The 20212-nt window shown below is 54.5% G+C and overlaps 1 protein-coding gene across 2 annotated transcripts; it reads left to right on the top strand.

The window, feature by feature from the left end:
• The first annotated feature begins 597 nt into the window (after positions 1 to 597).
• On the top strand, positions 598 to 19544 carry PWWP2B (PWWP domain containing 2B). Of its 2 annotated transcripts, none has more exons than XM_080621641.1 (3): positions 598 to 811; positions 8023 to 9664; positions 19180 to 19544. In XM_080621641.1, the coding sequence occupies exons 1-2, from the start codon at positions 681 to 683 to the stop codon at positions 9644 to 9646; spliced, it is 1755 nt and encodes a 584-aa protein (XP_080477767.1). In that variant the 5' UTR covers positions 598 to 680; the 3' UTR covers positions 9647 to 9664; positions 19180 to 19544. The 2 variants fall into 2 exon arrangements, with proteins under 2 accessions (XP_080477767.1, XP_080477768.1); XM_080621642.1 differs by lacking the exon at positions 19180 to 19544 and adding an exon at positions 15976 to 16830.
• The last annotated feature ends 668 nt before the right edge of the window (positions 19545 to 20212 follow it).

Below are 20212 nucleotides of genomic sequence, written 5' to 3'. Positions count from 1 at the left end.
GGCAAGGTTAAAGGAAGGATTTTTTTCTATCTTTTCCCTCTAAAAGTTACATTTAAGAGGACTTGGCTTTTGTTTCACATGGGTTTGGCCTTCACAGCTCTGAAGTCCAAAATGGAAATAGTCTGCAGGGGCTGCACAGCTCTCTCTGCCCCATCGCTGGCAGTGTTCAAGGCCAGGTTGGACACAGGGGCTTGGAGCAAGCTGCTCCAGTGGAAGGTGTCCCTGCCCGTGGCAGGGGTTGGAGCTGGAGCAGCTTTTAGGTCCGGTCGGTTCCATGGACTGCTCCCGATCCCGGTGCACGGAGGCCGCTCTGTGCGAGGCTCCCCCCACCGGGACCCGCGCGCTCCGCGCGCCACACGACGGGTCCGGGGAAGGGGGCGTGGTCTGTTTGCTCCGCCCCCTCTGGCACCGCCCCTCCCGTCAGGCCGGTGCAGGCATGCGGCGCGGCCGCCAGGGGGCGCACTGACGACACGGTTTAGCCCCGCCCGTCCCGCACACGTGCGCGCCGTCCCGCCCGGCGGCGCGGGGGGCACGGGGCTGCCCGCGGCGCGCGGGGGCGGTGCCCTGACGTCACGCACGCACGGCGGTGGCGGCGGGGCGCTCTGTGAGGTCATCGTGCGGCGCGGCGCGGCCCCGGCGGACCCCGCGGCGGGGGGGGCAGCGGCGGCGGCGGCGGCGGCATGGCCGAGGTGCCGCGGGCAGGAACGAGCGTGCCGGTGGTGGTGGAGCAGGTGGTGAACGACACCCTGGTGGTGACGCTGAGCCTTGGTGAGCGCCGCTTCACCGGCGTCCTCATCGACTGCACCAAGAAGTACGCACCGGGAGCGGGGGGGCGGCGGGAGCGTGGCGGCACCGGGGCGGACCGGACCGGAGCGGGGGCCCCGCGCCTCGCCCTTTGTGCGCCCAGGCGGGAACAAAGCGCCCCGGGGTGAGCGGGGCCGGTGCGGCTACCGCGGCTGTCCCGCAGCCGGCGGGGCCGGGGAGCTGCGAGCCTGGAGCCCCGCATGGCCGCTGGGCCGGCAGGGGCCGGGTGACTGTGTCCGTGCCCCCGCTGCCCGCCCGGGCCAGGGCCCGCGGCCTCCCTGTCCCCTCTCTGCGGGCACCCGCCGACCTTGTGCCGCGGCGGCCCCGCGCCCTTGGGAGGAGGCTGCGGCCCGGCCCGCGCTGGCCTCGCCGTCTCCGACGCCCTGAGCGGCCCTGCGGGTCCGTCCCAGGGTCCCTGCGGCCTGGTCACCGCGCTGGGGCCGGCACTGCCGCCCAGGTCACTGCGCCGGTGCCGTGACCGTGGTTCCCGGGGGTCTGGGAGGTCTCTTGCCCCGGTTTCCCGTCCTGCAGCGATTGCAACAGCCCCGGGCCTGTGCCGTGGCCGGTGCCGAGGTCCCCCGGGAGGGCCCGTCCTTCAGAAGCACGGGGAGCACCCACACGTGAACGCTTCATCTCAGAACGCCCCGACCTCTAACGCACCTCGCTGGTAGGTGCAGCCACCCCAGGACTAACACCTGGACCGGGGGCTCCAGTCTGGGCCGTGCTGAGGCTCAGGGGTTGGTTCCTGTCTGCTCGGGGGCCGCATTGCCGGGTCGGTGCTGATGAGGGTCCCTCCAGCGTGGCTCCGTGCTTCCCCTCAGCAGCAGCACGAAGCAAGGCTTCCCAGCCTGATTTACAGGGCTTGTTTAGCTTCACGTGCCTCCCTCCGAAAACTGGAGCCAGATCCTCAGCAGCGCTCAGGCAGCAAGCTCCGTTAGAGCCTCTAAACCCAGCCTGGTGTCCAGTTCCAGCCACCGCAGTGGCACGAGGCATTGCCTTGGCCGGTTCCAGCTGCTTCTGCCTTCCAACATTCCAGTTGTGTTGCTCCCTGCTGCCAGCGTGCACTCCTCATACCTGATCTTTTTCCTCCCTAACCTTTCTCCATGATTTCTTTTTCCTTCTTTCTTCCCACTGCGGATCCCAGGAATGACCCAATGGGTATTTCCTCTCAGGCTTTAAGATGCTTCTGGACCCCTGGATTACTGGTCTCTGCTGGGACAGGAGATGGCCCGTGGCTGCCATGTTGGGACGGTGGGATTGTGTCTGAGGTTTGGTTCTTGTTCTGCTGTCATCCCATCAACCAGGGCACCTGCAGCTGGAGGCTGCCTGGCCCCGTGGTGGGGATGCTGCAGCAGCATCCTCCCCATGGACATGTAGTGGGTCAGGGAGGGCAGAACGAGGAGGTGTTGATGTGGTTTGGCTCAGGGACAGGAGAGCTGCCCCATCGCCTCCCTCCTGCCCCAGTAACTGTGGTCTGTACTGGTCAGATTCGTCTGTGGCAGAGGTGAGCCCCAAGGTCACACAGGGATGGGATTGATGCTGCTCCCTTTTGTCACCTTAACAGCAGCTGACACCTTTGTGTGGTGTTCCATAGCCCGTCAGTACAGCAGCACTGCAGAGGGACAGGGGAGCAGCCTTTACTCAGGGTGCCACCATGGGACAGGCTCTTCAGGGCTATGTTTTAATTCTCTCCTCAGCACATCCCGCTCTCCAGAACCCTGGGAAGGGGAGAGCTCTGCTTCCAGAAGCCTCTTGCAGCACTGGGGGAGCCTCTCCCCTCTCTGGGTGTTCTGCAGAGCGATTGCTGGGGCCACAATCCCACCCGTGAGCCTGTGACACGTGGTGGCCAACATGTGGCTGCAGAGCTGTGGCCTCTGCTTGTGGCTGTCAACAGGCAGCGTTGTGTGTGAGGTGAGGTCTAGCTACTGTGGACAGAGTGAGTCTGGGTGAGCATGAGGAGAGGGCTGAAAGCCACCTTCTCCCCTGCTGCAGCCCCGCATTTGGAATGTGGAGGGAAGAAGGAATCTCATCCCATGAGCAGCAGGATGCAGGAGTCTGTCTGCTTGTGGTTGTTGTGTAAAGGTCAAGCTGTGTCCCAAAGGCAGTAGGAATTTGTCAGCTTGGTGCTGAACTTTGAAGGCCCCAAAACTAGTTCAGAACAGAGGTTTGGCAGAGATGTTTTTCCTACTCCTCCCTATTGTCCTGCTGATGGAGCTGTGACCCTCAATGGCCTGTGCCCTATGCGGAGGTTGCCATGTGCTCTGCCTGTACCTGCCAGGCAGCAGTCACTGCCTTGTGGTAGTGCTGGCCCACTGGAGAGCTGGGGCTGTGTGTGACTGGCAGGAGAGGAGCAACCAGAGTGTGTTGTTTTACCAGTCCACAAAGAGGGGAGAACCCGAGGAGAGAGGGCAGTGGGGGGCTGTATGGTGTCTCTCTGTCTTTATTCTGTGTTTTAAGCTGGTTTTACCATTACGCAGGCTCAGGGCAGAGGGACTGGAAAGCTGCCTGGTGGGAAAGGACCTGGGGGTGTTGGCTGGATGCACATGAGCAGCCTGTGCCCAGGCAGCCAAGAATTCAACAGCATCCTGGCCTGTATCAGCACCAGTGCAGCAGCAGGGCCAGGGCAGGGATTATGCCCCTGCACTGGGCACTGGTGAGGCCGCACCTGGAATCCTGTGTTCAGCTCTGGGCCGCTCACTACAAGAGAGACATTGAGGTGCTGGAGCGGGGCCAGAGAAGGGCAATGGAGCTGGTGCAGGGCCTGGAGCCCTAGTGTGATGGGGAATGGCTGAGGGAGCTGGGGGGTTCAGTCTGGAGAAGAGAAGGCTCAAGGGGGACCTGATCGCTCCCTACAAGTGCCTGAGAGGAGGATGGAGCAAGGGGGGGTGGGCTCTGCTCCCAAGGAACAAGGGATGGGACAAGAGGAAATGGCCTCAAGCTGCACCAGGGCAGGTTAGGTGGAGCTGAGGAACAATTCCTGCCCCAGAGGGTGCTCAGGCATTGGAACAGGCTGCCCAGGGCAGGGCTGCAGTCACCGTCCCTGCAAGTGTTCACACACCGTGGAGACGAGGCCTCAGTGCCATGGGTTAGTGGTGGCCTTGGCAGTGCTGGGAATGGTTGGACTGGATGAGCTTGCAGGGCTTTTCCAATCTGTCTCATGCTATGATTCTGTCACCCTGCTCCTGCTGCCTGCAGCCTTCTTCTGTGCCTACAGAGCTGCACAGCACTCCTGCTCACCAGGAGATGTAAATGCATTTTGACTGCTGTTACAGTGGTTTTGGTAACAACATGTGGTAATTTTGTTGCAAATTAACTTAAAATAAGTTAGTTTTTAACTATGCATGAGTACAAACCAGAGAATGGTGTCTTCTGTTTCTGGCAGAGCTGGGAGTGAGGTAACTTGGTCCATTTGGCTATGGCTGCCCCAGAAAGGGGTGTACAAAGAGGGTGAAATCTCATCCCACAGTATTTCCTGCTCCTCATCATACCCGCACATGCAGCAGTGCCCCTGATCCGCTAGCTTGGGCACCTTCATCTTAGGTAGATGGGTTTAGATCTGCACAATCGATAGTGACAGTAAGTGGAAGAAACGCATGAACTGCATCCAGATGTGTGCAGAAATATCTGGGGGGTGCAGGGAGGCTGCTGAAGCCGATGTTGTGCTGCTCCTGGAGGTGATGTGGAGCTGATGTTGTGCTGCTCCTGGAGGTGATGTGGAGCCGATGTTGTGCTGCTCCTGGAGGTGATGTGGAGCTGATGTTGTGCTGCTCCTGGAGGTGATGTGGAGCCGATGTTGTGCTGCTCCTGGAGGTGATGTGGAGCTGATGTTGTGCTGCTCCTGGAGGTGATGTGGAGCTGATGCTTCTCCCTGTGCTGCTCCTGGAGGTGGTGGGTGTCAGCTGAAGCATTTCATGCTCTGCAGGGGGTGGGAAGGCTCGGGAGCTCAATCCTCTTACCAGGAGCTGTGCCTGCAGTGGGGGCAGCTGCAGGCTGGGCTGGGGGAGCACAGCTGCTGCTCAGGAGCCTTTTAGAGCATCCCTACCAGGAGCAGGTAGTGAGGAGGGACAGAGGAACCAAAAGCAGCTGTGGGTGGTGGTGCTTGTTCACAGAGTGCTGTGGGTGCTGCGGGGACAAGAGAAGAAGTATCTGTTGGTAACCTCCCTGGAGCTGTTGTTCTTCCGCTGCGCCTGAGAACAGGGCCAGGGTGCACACGGGCTGATGGGGAGGCGGGAGAGAGGGCAGAATTCCTTACTTCTGCGCAGAAGTGGCCTGGTAGGTAGGCAGACTGGGAATGGGATGATTGCTCAGTAAAACTGCTTTCCTAGCCTTCGGAGGCACTTCCAGTAGGAAGGAAAAGAGGTAGAGACTCCCTGGCAGCACGTGTCCATCACCCATGTGCACCCATCAACACCCCAGCACACCAGGTAACCCGTGGCCGTGTGTGGTGTGCTGGGGCACCCATGTGGTACCTGGCACAAATTCCTGGTGTGCTGGCTGGAGCAGGAGCTGCTGCAGGAGCTGCAGGGGTGTAGCTTAACCTGCCTGCCCTGGCTGTACCTGTAGGAGCGCCCAGTGCAGGCAGCGTGGCTGCAGTGGTGCTGGGTGCTGCTGGGGGTCTTGAGGCAGTGAGGAGGGAGCTGTGAGCTGCCGCTGTGGGGGGATCCCAAGCCACAGCGGGTAGGATTTGGCTGCGTGGTCAACACACCCAGCTGCATGTCCCACCATCCCAGCACCCTGTGCCATGGCAATCTCCTGGTGGATGCAGGATGCAGTGCTGGGCCACCAGTGTGAGCAGTCCTGCTGCTCCAACGTGATGAGCAGGATTTGTGGAGATCCTTGTCCCTGCGCAGCCATGGTCCTCCAGGACAGAGCCACTGCTTGGTTCTGAGGAAGCTGCTGCTGCCGAAAGTGAATCCTGGTGTGACCAAATCCATAAAGTAACCAGAATTCATAGCCAGAGCTTCAGGAATGACACCACTTTCAGTTGTTTCATGAATGATGCTGACATCTCTGGCTGTACAAACTGTGCTTGCTTCATTGATTGTCGTTTGAAAGACACATACACTCTTGGTTGTCTCTATTTAAAAAACCCTCTTGAAACAAAACAGTTTTGTTCCAAATTCTGTGGTTTCAGCAGTTTAATCCTCTCCACTCAAACTTGGAGCTTCCCAGTTCAACTGCCTTGGCACCTGAGCAGCAGGTCCTGCACTCTTGCTCTCTGAATGATGGTGCAGGGCTTTGCAGAGCATGGGTAACTGTGGTGGATTTTATTTCAGAGAAGGGCCGTGACTTGGTACCAGCATCAGGCTCATTCCTGCTTGCTTGGTTTGTGCAGATCTATTTTTAAACTTGGTGGGTGTCTTCATGGAGATCAGGTGAGAGAGATGCAGTCTGTGTTCGACTGAGAAAAGGAGGTTGAAGCTGGTGATCAGAACCATAGTGAGTGGGATCCATGATCCCCATTCTCCTGTGATCTGCTTAAAAAGCCCTGCTCTGTTTTGTGTCTGGTCTTGGATGGATGTTGCTGGGGTGGAGGCACCTCCTTGCCTGTGCCTGGCCAGGTTGGACACAGGGGTTGGAGCAAGCTGCTCCAGTGGAAGGTGTCCCTGCCCGTGGCAGGGGTTGGAGCTGGGTGAGCTTTAAGGTCCCTTCCAACACAAACCTCAGTCTGGGATGCTGTGATTTTTAGGGTCCTTCCCACAAGAAAGCAGTGCAGCCTGAGGCAGAGCTGGGTGCTGGTGTGGAGGGAGGAGGCTTCTCTCCATCCTCTTCCTCTCCATCAGCAAACCTGCAGCAGTGACTTTGTGCTTCTCTTGCTGAGGGGATGTGTGAGTGAGGGGAAGCCTTCAGCTCCTTCAGCTCCCTTCTGCTTAAATGTCTGCCAGAATCCTCTCTGTAACAGCACCAAGAAACCCCTTCCTTGCTGGAGGAAAGGCCCTTCCTAAGGGTTGGAAAGAAAATGATGTCCTGTGAGGAGGGCAGTGGGAATGAAGTATCCTAAATTGAAATGAGTGTTCGGTCTGTGCCTGTTCCCCACCTCTGTGGCTTCTTGGTGGCTCACCCATACAGTGGTTTTTGTTACTAAAAATGCTGAGATACCTCCCTGGCCGTGTGCTCTGGGCAGCCAAGCACTGCTGTCCTGAGTCAGTGTTTCAGGGCAAATATTTGTCCAAGTGCTGTGTGAGCACAATGTCTGGTGTCAGGCCAAGGGAGTAAATTCTGGTGCAGAACCCCAGAGACACGAGTCACAGTTGTGAGTTTCAGGGGGTTTGCTGTCAGCAATGTCTGTGCAAGACACTGTACCCAGGCCTGGCCAGGCTGTGATGAGCCTTGGTGTTGAACAGTAGCACCTCATCCTTAGTCCTGCTGTTCTGAGGCAGCAGCGTGTATCCCTTATGTTAACAAACCAAGTGCTATGTGGCGAGGCTGGGGCAGAGGAGCAGTGCTGTGGACTGCTGAGCCTGTGGCTCCGAAGTGCAGGTTACCCACCCGAGCTGAGATGGTCGGGTTTCAGATGAGAAGCTGGGAAATCAGCTGTGCAGGCACAGTCAGGGAAGGCAGTTTCATAGCTTCCAGAAGGTTTGCGTGATCTGCATCACAGTGCTCCTCCTGCTTCACCAGCCCACTGATCAAATAGACTTCTTAGAGCAGAACTTTGCGCAGAGTGTCCATGGAAGCAGAGATTTTGATCTCCACACTTCTGCAGGAGAGTAGAACCCTTTCCTCAATTTGAAATGCTGGGAGTTTATCAGCGGCAGAATCTGCTGCCTTGTCTTAGAAGTCAAGAGAAATAGCACAGACAGGCCAAGGGGAATGGCTTTAACCTGCCAGAGGGGAGACTGAGATGAGCTCTTAGGCAGAAGCTCTTCCCTGTGAGGGTGCTGAGGCGCTGGCCCAGGGTGCCCAGAGAAGCTGTGGCTGCCCCATCCCTGGCAGTGTTCAAGGCCAGGTTGGACACAGGGGCTTGGAGCAAGCTGCTCCAGTGGAAGGTGTCCCTGCCCGTGGCAGGGGTTAGAGCTGGGTGAGCTTTAAGGTCCCTTCCAACCCACACCGGGCTGGGATTCTATGAAATGTGTGTTCTCAGTGTGCTGTAGCTGTGGGAGGGTTGATTGGTTGGTTTGACAGCAGCATGTTTGCTGCCCACGGTGTTCCCAGGTGCACCTTTCAAACACCTGACTCTGTGTCTCTTTCCCTCCCTGTGCTTCGCACCCATTCCAGGTCTGGCTTGTTCTGCCTCCCATCCTCTTTCCCCAAGCCCGAGGACCCTCCTGTGGACACCTGCACTAATGGGGTTGCTGCTGGAGCTGCTGTGCCGGGGGTGACGGAGCCACTGCCCGCTGCAGAGAAGCCTCCCCCCGGAGCTGGTGATGAGCAAGTGCCGCCACTGCTGCCCCCCCCCAGCCTCCCGCCGTACCCCCCGTACTTCGAGGGTGCCCCGTTCCCGCGGCCGCTGTGGCTGCGGCACACATACCACCAGTGGGTCCCGCAGCCGCCGCCGCGCACCATCAAGAGGACGAGGCGGCGGCTGTCGCGGAACAGGGACCCGGGCAGGCTCATCATGAGCACCATCAGGCTGAGGCCGCGGCAGGTCCTGTGCGAGAAGTGCAAGAACACCTTGAACCCGGAGGACGCTAGCGCCAGCAGGCAGAACGTCAAAACCAGGAGGAAGCTGAGCATCCAGGACAAGGAGCAGAAGAAGCACGGCGATGCTGACTACATGGAGAAAAGGAACAAAAGGGAGAAGAGAGAGGATGACAAGTTCTCTGGGGAGCTAGTGCATCGAACGCCCGTCATCAAAATATCCTACAGCACTCCACAGGGGAAGGGCGAGGTTGTCAAAATCCCTTCCCGGGTGCACGGCTCAGTGAAACCCTTTTGTGCAGAGCGGATGGTGCAGAACGGAGGGGAGGACCAAGAGGAGACCAGGGACTCCGAACGGTGTCGAGAAACCAAATGTTTCCTGGACAAGTCAGCAGGCAGCCAGCTTGCTTCCATTCCAAAGCTGAAGCTCACACGGCCAGTGCATTCCAGTGCGGATGTCCCACCCCCAAAGATCCGGCTCAAGCCCCATCGCATCAATGACGGTCAGAGTGTTTCAATCTACAAGGCAGAACTTATTGATGAAATCAGTGTCCTTCAGAACAGCAGGGAGTCCAACCCCGGCCCCTTCTATAACGACGAGTCCACAGACAGAAGTTTAGCTGAGGTGTCTTCAGGGAGTTCAGGTGAAGACGAGGACTTTAAAAGGTTTCCCCAAGGTAAAGATGGACACGATAACTTGGCTTTCCTTATGAATTATCGTAAAAGAAAAGCAGACTCTTCTAGCTTATCAGTGTGTAGTAATGACAGTCTGGATGAGTCCAAGTCTTCCAGTTCAGAGGTAACATCGCCAGAGATGTGTGACTTTCTGCCTGGGGATGATGCATCCGTCTCCTCATCTTCAAAAGATGAGCGTAAAATTGTGCCGCCGCTGACGGTCCGGCTGCACACCCAGAGTGTGTCCACGTGCGTCACAGAGGACGGAAGAACTGTTGCAGTGGGGGATATAGTTTGGGGTAAGATTCATGGGTTTCCGTGGTGGCCAGCGCGTGTTCTTGACATAAACCTCAGCCAGAAGGAGAACGGGGAGCCCTCGTGGCGAGAAGCTAAAGTGTCCTGGTTTGGTTCTCCAACGACTTCGTTCTTGTCTGTCTCAAAACTCTCTCCTTTCTCGGAGTTTTTCAAACTGAGATTTAACCGCAAGAAGAAAGGGATGTATCGGAAAGCTATCACAGAGGCTGCCAAGGCAGTGGAGCATCTGACTCCAGAAATCAGAGATCTCTTAACACAGTTTGAGACATAACTTTGCCTCCAGCATCAGGTGAGTGCTTCGGAGCTAATGCTCCCCATGGAAAACCTCCTCGTGTGTTTTAATCTACATTGCACTGTTTGTTTGCATTCACTTTTCCATAAATCCTGAGGTTGACAGTTATTAAATGCCCAGCTGTTGGTTGGTGCTGGTGATTTCAGAGAGGGTAAGAAGCTTTAGTTCAAAACCTTTGAGGGGACCTTGGGAGTTGGAATCCAGAGAGTGTACAAAGAAGTGGACACATGAGGAAGCAAGCATCAAAATGCTAGTAGAGCTGTAGTGATGTATCAGTGCCATTTACAGCTGGATGTATTTACAGGTATTGAGGGTGTTTTGTATGGGTCAGAACTAATCCTGTGTGCCTGGAGGGCAAAGAGCTGCCGGACTTCAAATTTTTGGGAAATAGCTTTTGGTTCAAAGAACTAAAGCTCTTCTTGGAGCTGAGATATGTTTATCATCCCTAGGTACTGGTGCCCAGCAACTACCCATAGCAGTTGAGGCCCTTGGAGGCCCTTTGCTCCACTGCAGTTTCTCTGACCCTCCAATATGACCATATGTAGTGACAGGACAAGAGGTAATGGGTTTAAACTGAAACAGGGGAAGTTCAGGCTGGATCTAAGGCAGAAGTTCTTCCCTGTGAGGGTGCTGAGGTGCCCAGAGAAGCTGTGGCTGCCCCATCCCTGGCAGTGTTCAAGGCCAGGTTGGACACAGGGGCTTGGAGCAAGCTGCTCTAGTGGAAGGTGTCCCTGCCCGTGGCAGGGGTTTGGAACTGGATGAGTTTTAAGGTCCCGTCCAACACAAGCAATGGCTGTGAGTCTATGATACGGATTTCTTATGAAGGCATTTTATGGCTCTCCAGAATGATCATACCAGAACCCAGCCTTGACTGGGGAACCGTTACTCAGTATTCCTCCCAGCACTTGAGGTTTTGTGCCTGAAGTGTTGGTGTGTTGCTGGGAAGCAGCCTGGGTCATCAAATTAAATCCATTTGGGCTTCACCTCTTTGTTTAAGGAAGGCAGATGTGGGAGCTGTTTCTTTGTAAATGCCTCCACGTTTGCTGCAAGCATGGAGGGGGATGGGACTCCCTCATCAAACAGTCAAAACTTTGCCCAGGGTGAAAACTTGGTACCTAGACACACAGGATGTGGTGTGAGTGGGAATAGAAACACATCTGGAGCTCCAGGCGATGCTGCCTCTACTGCAGTGCTCTTGGTGAAGTCCATGCGGGAAATCCAGCAGCTCGAATCGGATCTGGAAGCATTTCACAACCTTCCAGCCATCACTATCTGGACAAGACTTTATCTGTGATACTGCTAAAAAAGGGGAGGGATTAACTCCTTTCTGAAAACTGTAACTAATCATTAGGAGGAGTCTTGTTCTCAGAGCTGTTGTTTTATACAGGAGGTTCATTATGTTGTCCCCCAAATCTTTCTGCTCTTTTTCATGTTTGAAGGGCTGTGTGTACCCAAGCCAGCACTGCTCCTGTTGTAGGCTGTTCTTTATCTAAGCAGTGAGACTGTGATGGTCAGTACTCTTGTAATCTTGGAGGGAAAAAGGACTTTTTTTTGTACTCTCTGTCATGGAACTTCACCACTTGCTTGAGTGTAATGAAGGACTTGCCTTGCTTGAGTTACTGCTCCAACTCAGCAAGTCTGGATGTAAGTGTGGTATATTCATTCTACGTGCTCAAGGTGTCTGGAAAGCTGGACATTCGAGCGAGTAAAAATGTAACTGCGGCAGCAGCATTTAAGATTCATCCTTAATCTTGGCCCTTCGAATGCAGCTTAACTCTGGGTAAAGACTTCATTATATCAAGAGCGTTTGGATTGCACCCAAATTCCTATTAGCTAGATCTGGAGTATAAATAAACCTGATGCCCAGAATGTGCTGTCCTTGCCAGTGGGAGAATCATGGTCAAAATCTATCGCTCCTTTACAGACAGTGCTCTATTTAAAGGAGCAGCAGAGCCTTATCCTTCTCCTGAGCTGTCTTGGCTGTGTGTACGTGCAGTTTGGGAAGCAGAGAGGACGCTGTCGCTGTTACTGATGGCTCTGCTGTCCTGCGCTCTGCTGGGCTGGTGTGCCACATCTGGTGGCCTCTGCAGAGGGCAAGGGGCAGGGGGGAGCAGCAGCTCGTGCTCAGCAGTCAGATTGGCCATGCCAATCAGTCCGTGTGGAGTAGGAAAGTGTGTGGCCAAGAGGAGCCCAGAGTCCAGACCCTAAGTTGAAATGGGAGGATGTTTGCCCGGTCACACGTTAGCTTAAGGAAAACATTGCCTGTTCTTACCAGTAGGACCGGTGCAGATGTGGTGCTGATGGTGAGATCTGGGCATGAGATGGAGGGTGGAAGGCTGTAGGGCAGGGCCTCAAAAAGGAGTAGACCTGGGTTAGTGCAGGCACAGTGGGTATCTGAGCTATAGGTACAGAGAAGGGGTGAAGCAGGTCTATAAACTGGGGGAAAGAAGAACATGTTGAAAATGACAAGAAGTAACTGATGGGATGGCCTGCACTAGACCAGACCCTTCCTTCCCTCCGTACTCTTCAGCCGAACCTCTGCTGTCCATACGAGTATATAAGGACATTTAACACGTCACCATTGCAGTGGCCTCCTTCAGCTGGCTTTCCACAGGTGATGTTCGGCTTTACAAGTGTCTGAGGGAAGCTGCCACCAGTCTGGAGGTGATGTGGTAGCTGGAGGAACAACTGCAGTTGCTCAAAACTAGAGCAGCAGAACAAAACAACTTCTGTGCTGCATGTGCCACATGTACATGGGCTCTCAGTGAGAGCAGGGTGTCCAGTGTTCTGGTACATCACTTACACATCAACTCATTATTTCAGAGACCTGCCCTGTACCTAATTCTCTCCATTCAAGAGGATTGAATTTCATCGCTTTCCTTGAATTTCCCTAAGTAGAACTGAAATGTTCCCTTCAGTTGCTCATCATCTGTTCTTTCCTGGAGGATACAGGTTCAGTTTTCACTAAGGCTTGCAATTCTCAGGTCCCAGGAGCACCGTGACACTTGGGCTGCTTGTCCAGCCTTGTACCTGTTAACGTGGTTTCTCAGAGCAGGCATCAGCCTGGTAATATTGCACATTGCTGCTGTAAAATCCATGGTGCTGTGCCTTTGCTGGCAGCACCAGGGCTTGTTACTGTTAGCACAGAGCCAGACCAAGAGCGCAGTTACTAGAAAAACATACAAACAATCCAGGTAATTTGTGGATGCACACGAGTGGAAGCAGCTGGAGCTGGTGTGATCATGTTATGGGTTTAATATTTTGTCCTTACAGTTTTTTGCACAGAAAATACTTTATTAAGGCCCTGTCACTGATGGGTAAAACAAGGCCTCTGCAGGAGCAGCAGGCAGACCAGCGGCCTGGAACTCAGGCTGACTCCTGGTTAGAGCAGTGCCAGAACCAGAATGCCACTGAGCATCCTCTGCTGCTGCTTGTAGCCTGTGCTCATGTGTGATGCTGAGAGCCGCACGCTGCCAGTGCTGTGCACTGGTGAGGATCCTGGTCCAGCAGGGATGGGGCACTCAGCAGGCTGAGCAAACCCTGCAGCACTGCAAGGCTGGGTCTCTGACTGTGCTCCCTGAATGGCTCCTCACCAGATCTCCCTGTCCACAGCCCTGTCACACACTAAAACCTCCTGGCAAATCTGCTTGTGGATTCTCATGCACACCTCTGCATGAATCAAGCCTGCAATCTGTGCATGCATTTGCTTTTGCAGCCTGGAAGATCCTTTATTCCTCCTCGCTTTCTTAATCCCTTCTATCCCCAAGCTGTGGTACTGTAACCTGTAATGGAACCATTGGAAGGTTTTGATTTTGCTGCTCTTAGCTTAGTAGAGCCTCAGTATCAGTTTCTTTAGCCTTTCATCACCAAAACCTACTATGTACAGTAAAACCAAAGCCTATTGCATACTTGCTATATCTAGTAAGCTCTAACGTAAAATTTGGAATGCCACGTTATGACTTCACCTCCAAAGTTGTTCAGGGCTCTGTATGTGCATGTAGCCAGTGCTGCTTGCCAGCAGTTTATGAAGCAACATAAATCCCTGTGCTTTTTCCCTTTGCCTCTTCTCTTCTGCTCTACCAGGGGCATAAATGGTGTCTGGCTTCACACAGTGGTGTTTGCTGTGGTAGCTCAGGTTGTAAAAACACCTTCCTGCTCACGTGGAGTGTTTCAGCCTGAAGATGGATGCTTGAGATGTTTCTTGGCCTGGTTTCTGGATGGTTCAGTCAACTCACATCAAGCATCCAACTTAATTACTGCTTCTCAGTCTTCCTCCAAACGCTGGGAGTCAGCGTCTCTGCATACTAATGCAAAGCAGGAGAACAAGTCTGAAATAGCCTGCACTGCGTGCTTGGGTGCCCCGGCGCAGGGTGTCTGAGCTGTGCCTCTGCTGACGTCCCACTGCTCTGCCTGTTCCCAAAAGCCCTCGTCCCTTTGGCTTGTGACTGCTGTGGCTGCGTTTGGAGACACACGGGTCTGTGCTGTGGTGCTGCTCCTGCCTCTGGCATCTGCTGCCCCTCTGTGCCTCCGCTCCCTGTCCCAGACCCATTCCAGGCCCGGTGCCATGGGCCATCCACTGCTATTTCTGACTGCAGAGGGGCTGTGCGGATGCCCAGGAATGGGCTCTGGTTATGTGAGCTGCAGCTGCCCAAGGAGATGTGCATCAGCCGCAGGGCTTAGCAGCTCCCCTGGAGGCTGGGTTCTGGACAGGGTGTCTGAGCCCATGAGGAGCTGGAGGGACCACAGGCTGTGCTGTGCCCATGGGCAGCCAGGGGGTGCCTGTCCCTCCATGGTGCCACCAGCCTGCTTGGTGCCTATTGGATCTGGGCAGGAGCAGGGGCTGTGCTGGATCTTGGGCTGCTTACAGAGGAGCGTGCAGGGGCCAGGCCCTGCAGAGCAGCCCCATCCGCAGCACTGACTGCTTCCATGAGGAGGAGAGAGCAATGGACAAAGAGCCTGGAAACTTGTTTCTTCAGAGCTTTAGAAAGGAATATTAAAATGGAGTTCCCAGCTTTCCCAGGATTGTATTTATTTACTTGTTTGGGTTTTCAACTCAAATGGAGGTGGTTACACTACAGCTACAACCCACCTGTGCTCACTGAGCACGGAAGTTTGGCAGGGAGGGACCTTGGGCAGGGGCTGGTGAAGTTGCTCTGGGAGTCCTCTTGTCCGTGGGTCAGGCTCTAAAGTTTGTCCTAATTCTGTTGCAGTTAAACAGCCTGGAGAAGGCTTCTTAAGGGGAGACCTTAGAGCAGCTCCAGTGCCTAAAGGGGCTCAAGAAAGCTGGAGAGAGGCTTTGGACAAGGGCCTGTAGGGACAGGCCAAGGGGAATGGCTTTAACCTGCCAGAGGGGAGACTGAGATGAGCTCTTAGGCAGAAGCTCTTCCCTGTGAGGGTGCTGAGGCGCTGGCACAGGGTGCCCAGAGAAGCTGTGGCTGCCCAATCCCTAGCAGTGTTCAAGGCCAGGTTGGACACAGGGGCTTGGAGCAAGCTGCTCTAGTGGAAGGTGTCCCTGCCCGTGGCAGGGGTTGGAGCTGGATGGGCTTTAAGGTCCCTTCCAACACAAACCAGTCTGGGATTCTGCAATGTCATGTCCAGCAGTGATGATGGAGATGGGGCTTAATACTGTGACTTTCTGGAGTGCAGTCCCCACACCCCAAATCTCCAGCTCTCCGATCAGTTTTGGGGTGCTCTCTTGCTTCTCCTGGTGCCATCTGTGCCCTGGATCAGGAGGAAGGTGGGATCCTGACCCTGTCCCTTGTGTCATGGCTGTGTCTCTTTCCTGTGCTAGGGCTGCCAGGCTGGTCCTGGTGCCCATGGGCAGCAGGAGGCTCTTTGTGCTCCTGTCCCTATGGATGCAGCATGGAGCAAAGGTCCACCTGTGGCTCCTCCATCTGCGTGAGTAAATGTGACTCCCCTGGCCTGAGCGGGAGGGTCTCAAATGCTTCCCTGAGCCTTCCCACATGAACTCCATCAGCTGCCTGCAGTACCTGTGTAACCATCTCTGGGGATCATGTCTCTGTAAGGGAGTAGCTGGGCAGTGTTTTAATGAAGGCTTTTTTCCAACGAGTTGATTAATTTCTGCAGGAGTTACTGCTTTTAACTGCCAGGGCAGTTCCTGTTGAACCTGTGTGAGGTTCGTGCTATTGCAGGATCAGACAGAATTGTTTTCTTTATAAAGCATGTTTCCTGTATGCTCTCTGCAGCACAAGGAATGGGCTGTAGCAGGATTACTGGCTTGACTTCCTCATGAATGATGACTTGCTCTGTGTTTTCTCACCCAATACCCTGAGCCTTCTTCCATGCAGAAAGCAGAAACCCCTCGAACCTGATGCGGGATTTTCACAGAGGTGCTCAGGTGATGGAGTGGAACACAGAAGAACGCAGCTGAAGCCTGGCTGAAGTCCTGATGCCTGGGGGGTTGGAGGTGGTTCCAGCACTGCATCAATGGGTCAGGGATGGGGTCCCGGCCCTCCTCCCGCAGGAGGACAGCACAGGAAGGAGGGACAGGTTTCCCCAGACTGCTGCCAGCAGCAGCCTCTGCCTCTCCCCTTGCCTGCTGCTGAGCCCTGTCTGCAGGAACAGAGCCCTGTGGGGGCCAGGCTGGTGCCTGTCAGAGCTCCTCAGGGTGCCCTGGCCCCATCTCTCCTCTGCAGGGCTTGCTCCCCCTGAGCTTGCCCTGGGGCTGCCTCACTGCCCTTCCCGAGGGCAGATGTCTGGAGGAAGAGTGATTGGCAGTGCTGTTAATGGCTGTATGAGCAGAAAATACCCCTCAAGGTAAGCTGCTTGGGTGGAGGAAATGAGGCTTCATGGGGCTGTCACTTCCCAACCTGCCAGGACATGCAGGGTAACTAGGGCTTGGTGTGCTCACAGGGCTGTGGTGGCAGAGGGCTCCGTGCCCCAGCACTCCAGCTTTCCAGAGGAGCCATGTGCAGGAGGTGCATCCCTGACTCCAGCGTGTCTGCTGGTCTTCACCTGGAGCTGGTCTGTGAGTGCTGCTGGTGATGGTACAGCCCTGGATCACCCGCACACGCGAGAACCCCCTCAGTGCTGCGCTCATGAGGGCAAAAGGCCCAGGCCTGGGGTGCAACCTATGCCATGGAGAGGTGCTGAGTATGTCCTGTGCCTTGTCCTAAAGTGTCCAGGCACGAGTCCCCTGAGCAGGGCAGAGCTGGAGCGAGCAGGGTCCCCATGCACCAGCATGCTTGGGATGCTGTAATCCCAGACTGGTTTGTGATCATCCAGTTCCAACCCCTGCCACGGGCAGGGACCCCTTCCACTAGAGCAGCTTGCTCCAAGCCCGTGTGTCCAACCTGGCCTTGAACACTGCCAGGGATGCGGCAGTAATCTCAGCAGATAAATCAGTTTTCTGCACTCTGCTGCAGCTGTTAAATCAGAATTTGTGAATGGCTTTATTTGATCCAAAACTTTGGGGTTTTAGGATGAATAAGCACTTGGCTTCAGAGCTTCCTTGGCTTTCCTTCTGACATCCAGCTCAGCCCATGGGCTGCTGGATCATGCCATTGTCCTGAGTCGGTTGGCCTGTTACGTGTTGATTACTCGCTCATGTATCGATGCTGCAGCAGTGTTGTGTTTGATCTCCAACATGGAGCAGCAGCTTTTGCAGGTTTATTTAACAAATCCCCCAGGTTTTCCAGCAGTGAGGTGGGAATGCCGGAGCGGCCATCTCTGTGTTGCTTCTCCTGGGTGCATGCTGGAAACTCCTGGTTCTGCTCCTGGTTGTTTAGAACAGACCCTGAGCTCTTGCAGGGGTGGCCTCTGGGGTTGCAGAGCACTGTGTGTCTAGGACATGCACCCATCCATCTACAGGCACAGAGGAGGAGGGAAGGAGGTTTGACACTGTGGGATGTGGCACATCCACTGTTCTAAAGCAGTGTGGGTTTTTGCCATTAGCACCAACTTTCTGCTCCCAGGGAAGAGAATCCCTGATCTTTGTCCCCAGGTCATCTCCGTGGGCAGCCATGGTTCAGCCACATTCCTCTCCCAGATCCCCATCCCTTCCCTCTGCTCAGGAAGGACAGCATCTGCCCTGGCGCAGGCAGAAGCCTTCACTGGGGGGTGATTTGGCATCGTGCTCTTGTGATGCTTCCTTCCTCCAAGTGTGACAATCATGAAGAATAAAACCTGCCTGAGGGCTTGCTGCTCCTCAGCAGGGAAATGCACCTTTTCCTGGTTAGACCAAACATTCGCAAGCTGTAACCTGTCTCTAAAGGGTCAGCTTTCTGCAAAAACCATGGGAGGGCCGTTCTGCCCATGGACCTCACTGAGGTTTTGGTAGGTGCCAGGTAATAAGTTGCGAGTCTGTTGTGTGCTCTTGAAAACCTCACCATCCATCGGAAGGCAAGTGAATAGATTCTTCTGCAAGATCAAGTATAAATTTATACTTCATCCACTCTAGGTAATAGAGCCTTGTTGGGAGTTATCCCAGATTCCTAGGAGCGGGATGGTTCAAGTGCATGATACCTGGTTGCAGTCCTCCTCTGGAATGTAGGGGTTAGGGCATTTGCGGTGCACTGGACCAGCTCTTTAGGCCTCAGCTGTATGGTGATACTGCAGATCCTTCTGGATGCTGAGTGGGCAGATCAGTGTTGCTTTGGTTCCATGCCTGCAGCAGAGCTGCTGCTGCGGTTTCAGCAGCGCTGGGAATGTGATCGTCTTCCTGTGTCTGCTGCTGTGTTCTTGGCTTTTATTGTGCTCTGTATTTGTAAGTGAGGGGTTTTTAAAGGTCTTTGATCTTTTGCTTCATAGCAGTAATCCTGTTTGTCAGGAACATGGGTTTGAGCCTGCGTGTCCTGTGGCTGGTTTGGCAGGGACATGGGTTAGGACTGGAGAGGCTTTTGAACTGGCTCAAACTGATTTAGATGAGAAATTAGCAAGAAGTTCTTTGCTTAAGAACTCTGCCTAAGAGTTCATCTCAGTCTCCCCTCCAGCAGGTTAAAGCCATTCCTCTTGGCCTGTCCTTACAGGCCCTTGTCCAAAGCTCCTCTCCAGGTTTCTTGTAGCTCCTTTAGGCACTGAACACTGTTCTAAAGCCTCCCCTGATCCGGGCACCACAGCAGCAATAGATGTCTTCAGCCATTGCAGGTACTTGGAGCAGCTTCTGTGCAGTTTGTTCTCAAGGGGAGAATAATCCTATTTCGTAGGTAGTGTTAGAAAAGCAGAGGCAGATGTTCTTCACGTGGTGTGTTGTGCAGGGCCGCGTGGCAGATTAACCTGCGGTAACCCACCCCGAACGGGGCTTGGTCTTCAAGGCAGAGACTGAGGATTCATTACCGTCACTGAGCTCCATATCGAGGCTGTCTTGGAGAAAATTCCCACTCTTGCTCCGGGTTTGTTCCCTTGACAAAGCTTGTCCTGAAGCTGTGAGTGCTGCTGGTGCTGCCAGCCGGGAGCCAGAGCGTTCCCAGCTGTGTGTAGAGGACAACCAGGCATGAGCCCGGCCGCTGCCACCGGCCCTGCGCTCCCTAACCTCTCCCTCTCGCTTTCTTCAGGGTATCAGAAGACAGAGCCCAGCTGTTCTCCAGAGGGCCACCAGCCTGCGAGGAGCCAGGAGAGGCCGGAGGGTCCGTGCGCGCGGCAGGAGAACGCGGCACATTCCCTGTCACGCTGCTTTCCACCGGGGACGGGGACGGGCACCAGCAGGAGGCTCTTCTGGTGCGAGGCTGGCGGGAAGGTCTGGAGAATGTCTCACCCTAGCATGAGGATTTGACCAGTCACACAGCAGTGAACTGGGAGAACAGCAAAACCCACAACCCGGAATGTATTTATTATGTCAAAGTTAGCTATTCTTGATAAACCCCCAGATTATTGCTGCTGCTGCTTATTTTACTTACAGATTTCACACACTCGTTCATTTTAAAGCTACCAAACCTTTCCTCAATACTGTACTCCAAGAAGTGTAATTGGAGCAGGACATGCAATAGAATGAAATCATTGTAGTGTCTTAAGTACCATGGACTCACTTTTGTGTCTATTAAACCTTGGAAGATGTGCAACATGGAACTATGTGGCTGTCATTGCATGTGTTAAAGCTGCTTCGTGTCATCCCCTGCAGAGCTGAGGGAACGGGTGTTGTCAGGTACATGAACAAACTGTCACCAGGTACCTTGGATGGTGTGTCCCAGTGTGTGCTTTCAGTCACCTGGAACCACAGGCTGGAGCCTCAGCTCGCTCTCGTGGCTCCAATTGGAGAGTGAATTGATGTTCTGAACTCACTTGTGTTCGCACCAGGTCAGTGAGTGTCATTTAAGGCCCCTTGAGCATGTGGTGGTGGATAGGAAGGATTTTCATCCTTACACATGACCGGAGATGGTTAGCAGGCTTTAAAAATCAGAAAACAGCCTGCAGGTTTGGTACCAGCTTTAGAGCATGAGTGGACGACAGACTGAAGTGAGCTATGGACAAGCTTTTGAAACTCTTATCAGTTAATTTCTGGGGCTTGGACAAGCTTTTGAAACTGTCTCAGTTAATTTTGGGGGTTTGCATTAGTTTTGCCTTGGATTCCCTCAGTCTAAAAGCAGTATC

This window comes from Psittacula echo (assembly GCF_963264785.1).
Source record: "Psittacula echo genome assembly, chromosome: 6".
In the NCBI taxonomy this organism is placed as follows: domain Eukaryota; kingdom Metazoa; phylum Chordata; class Aves; order Psittaciformes; family Psittacidae; genus Psittacula; species Psittacula echo.
The sequence above is the reverse complement of the archived record's forward strand: the minus strand, read 5'-3'. Positions and strand labels throughout refer to the sequence as shown.

What these genes read in the sequence shown, in the direction of transcription:
- PWWP2B (XM_080621641.1), top strand. Translation starts at nt 681, where the DNA reads ATGGCCGAGGTGCCGCGGGCAGGAACGAGCGTGCCGGTGGTGGTGGAG. An exon ending in CTCATCGACTGCACCAAGAA is followed by an intron (nt 812 to 8,022) that starts GTACGCACCGGG and finishes CACCCATTCCAG; the next exon opens with GTCTGGCTTGTTCTGCCTCC.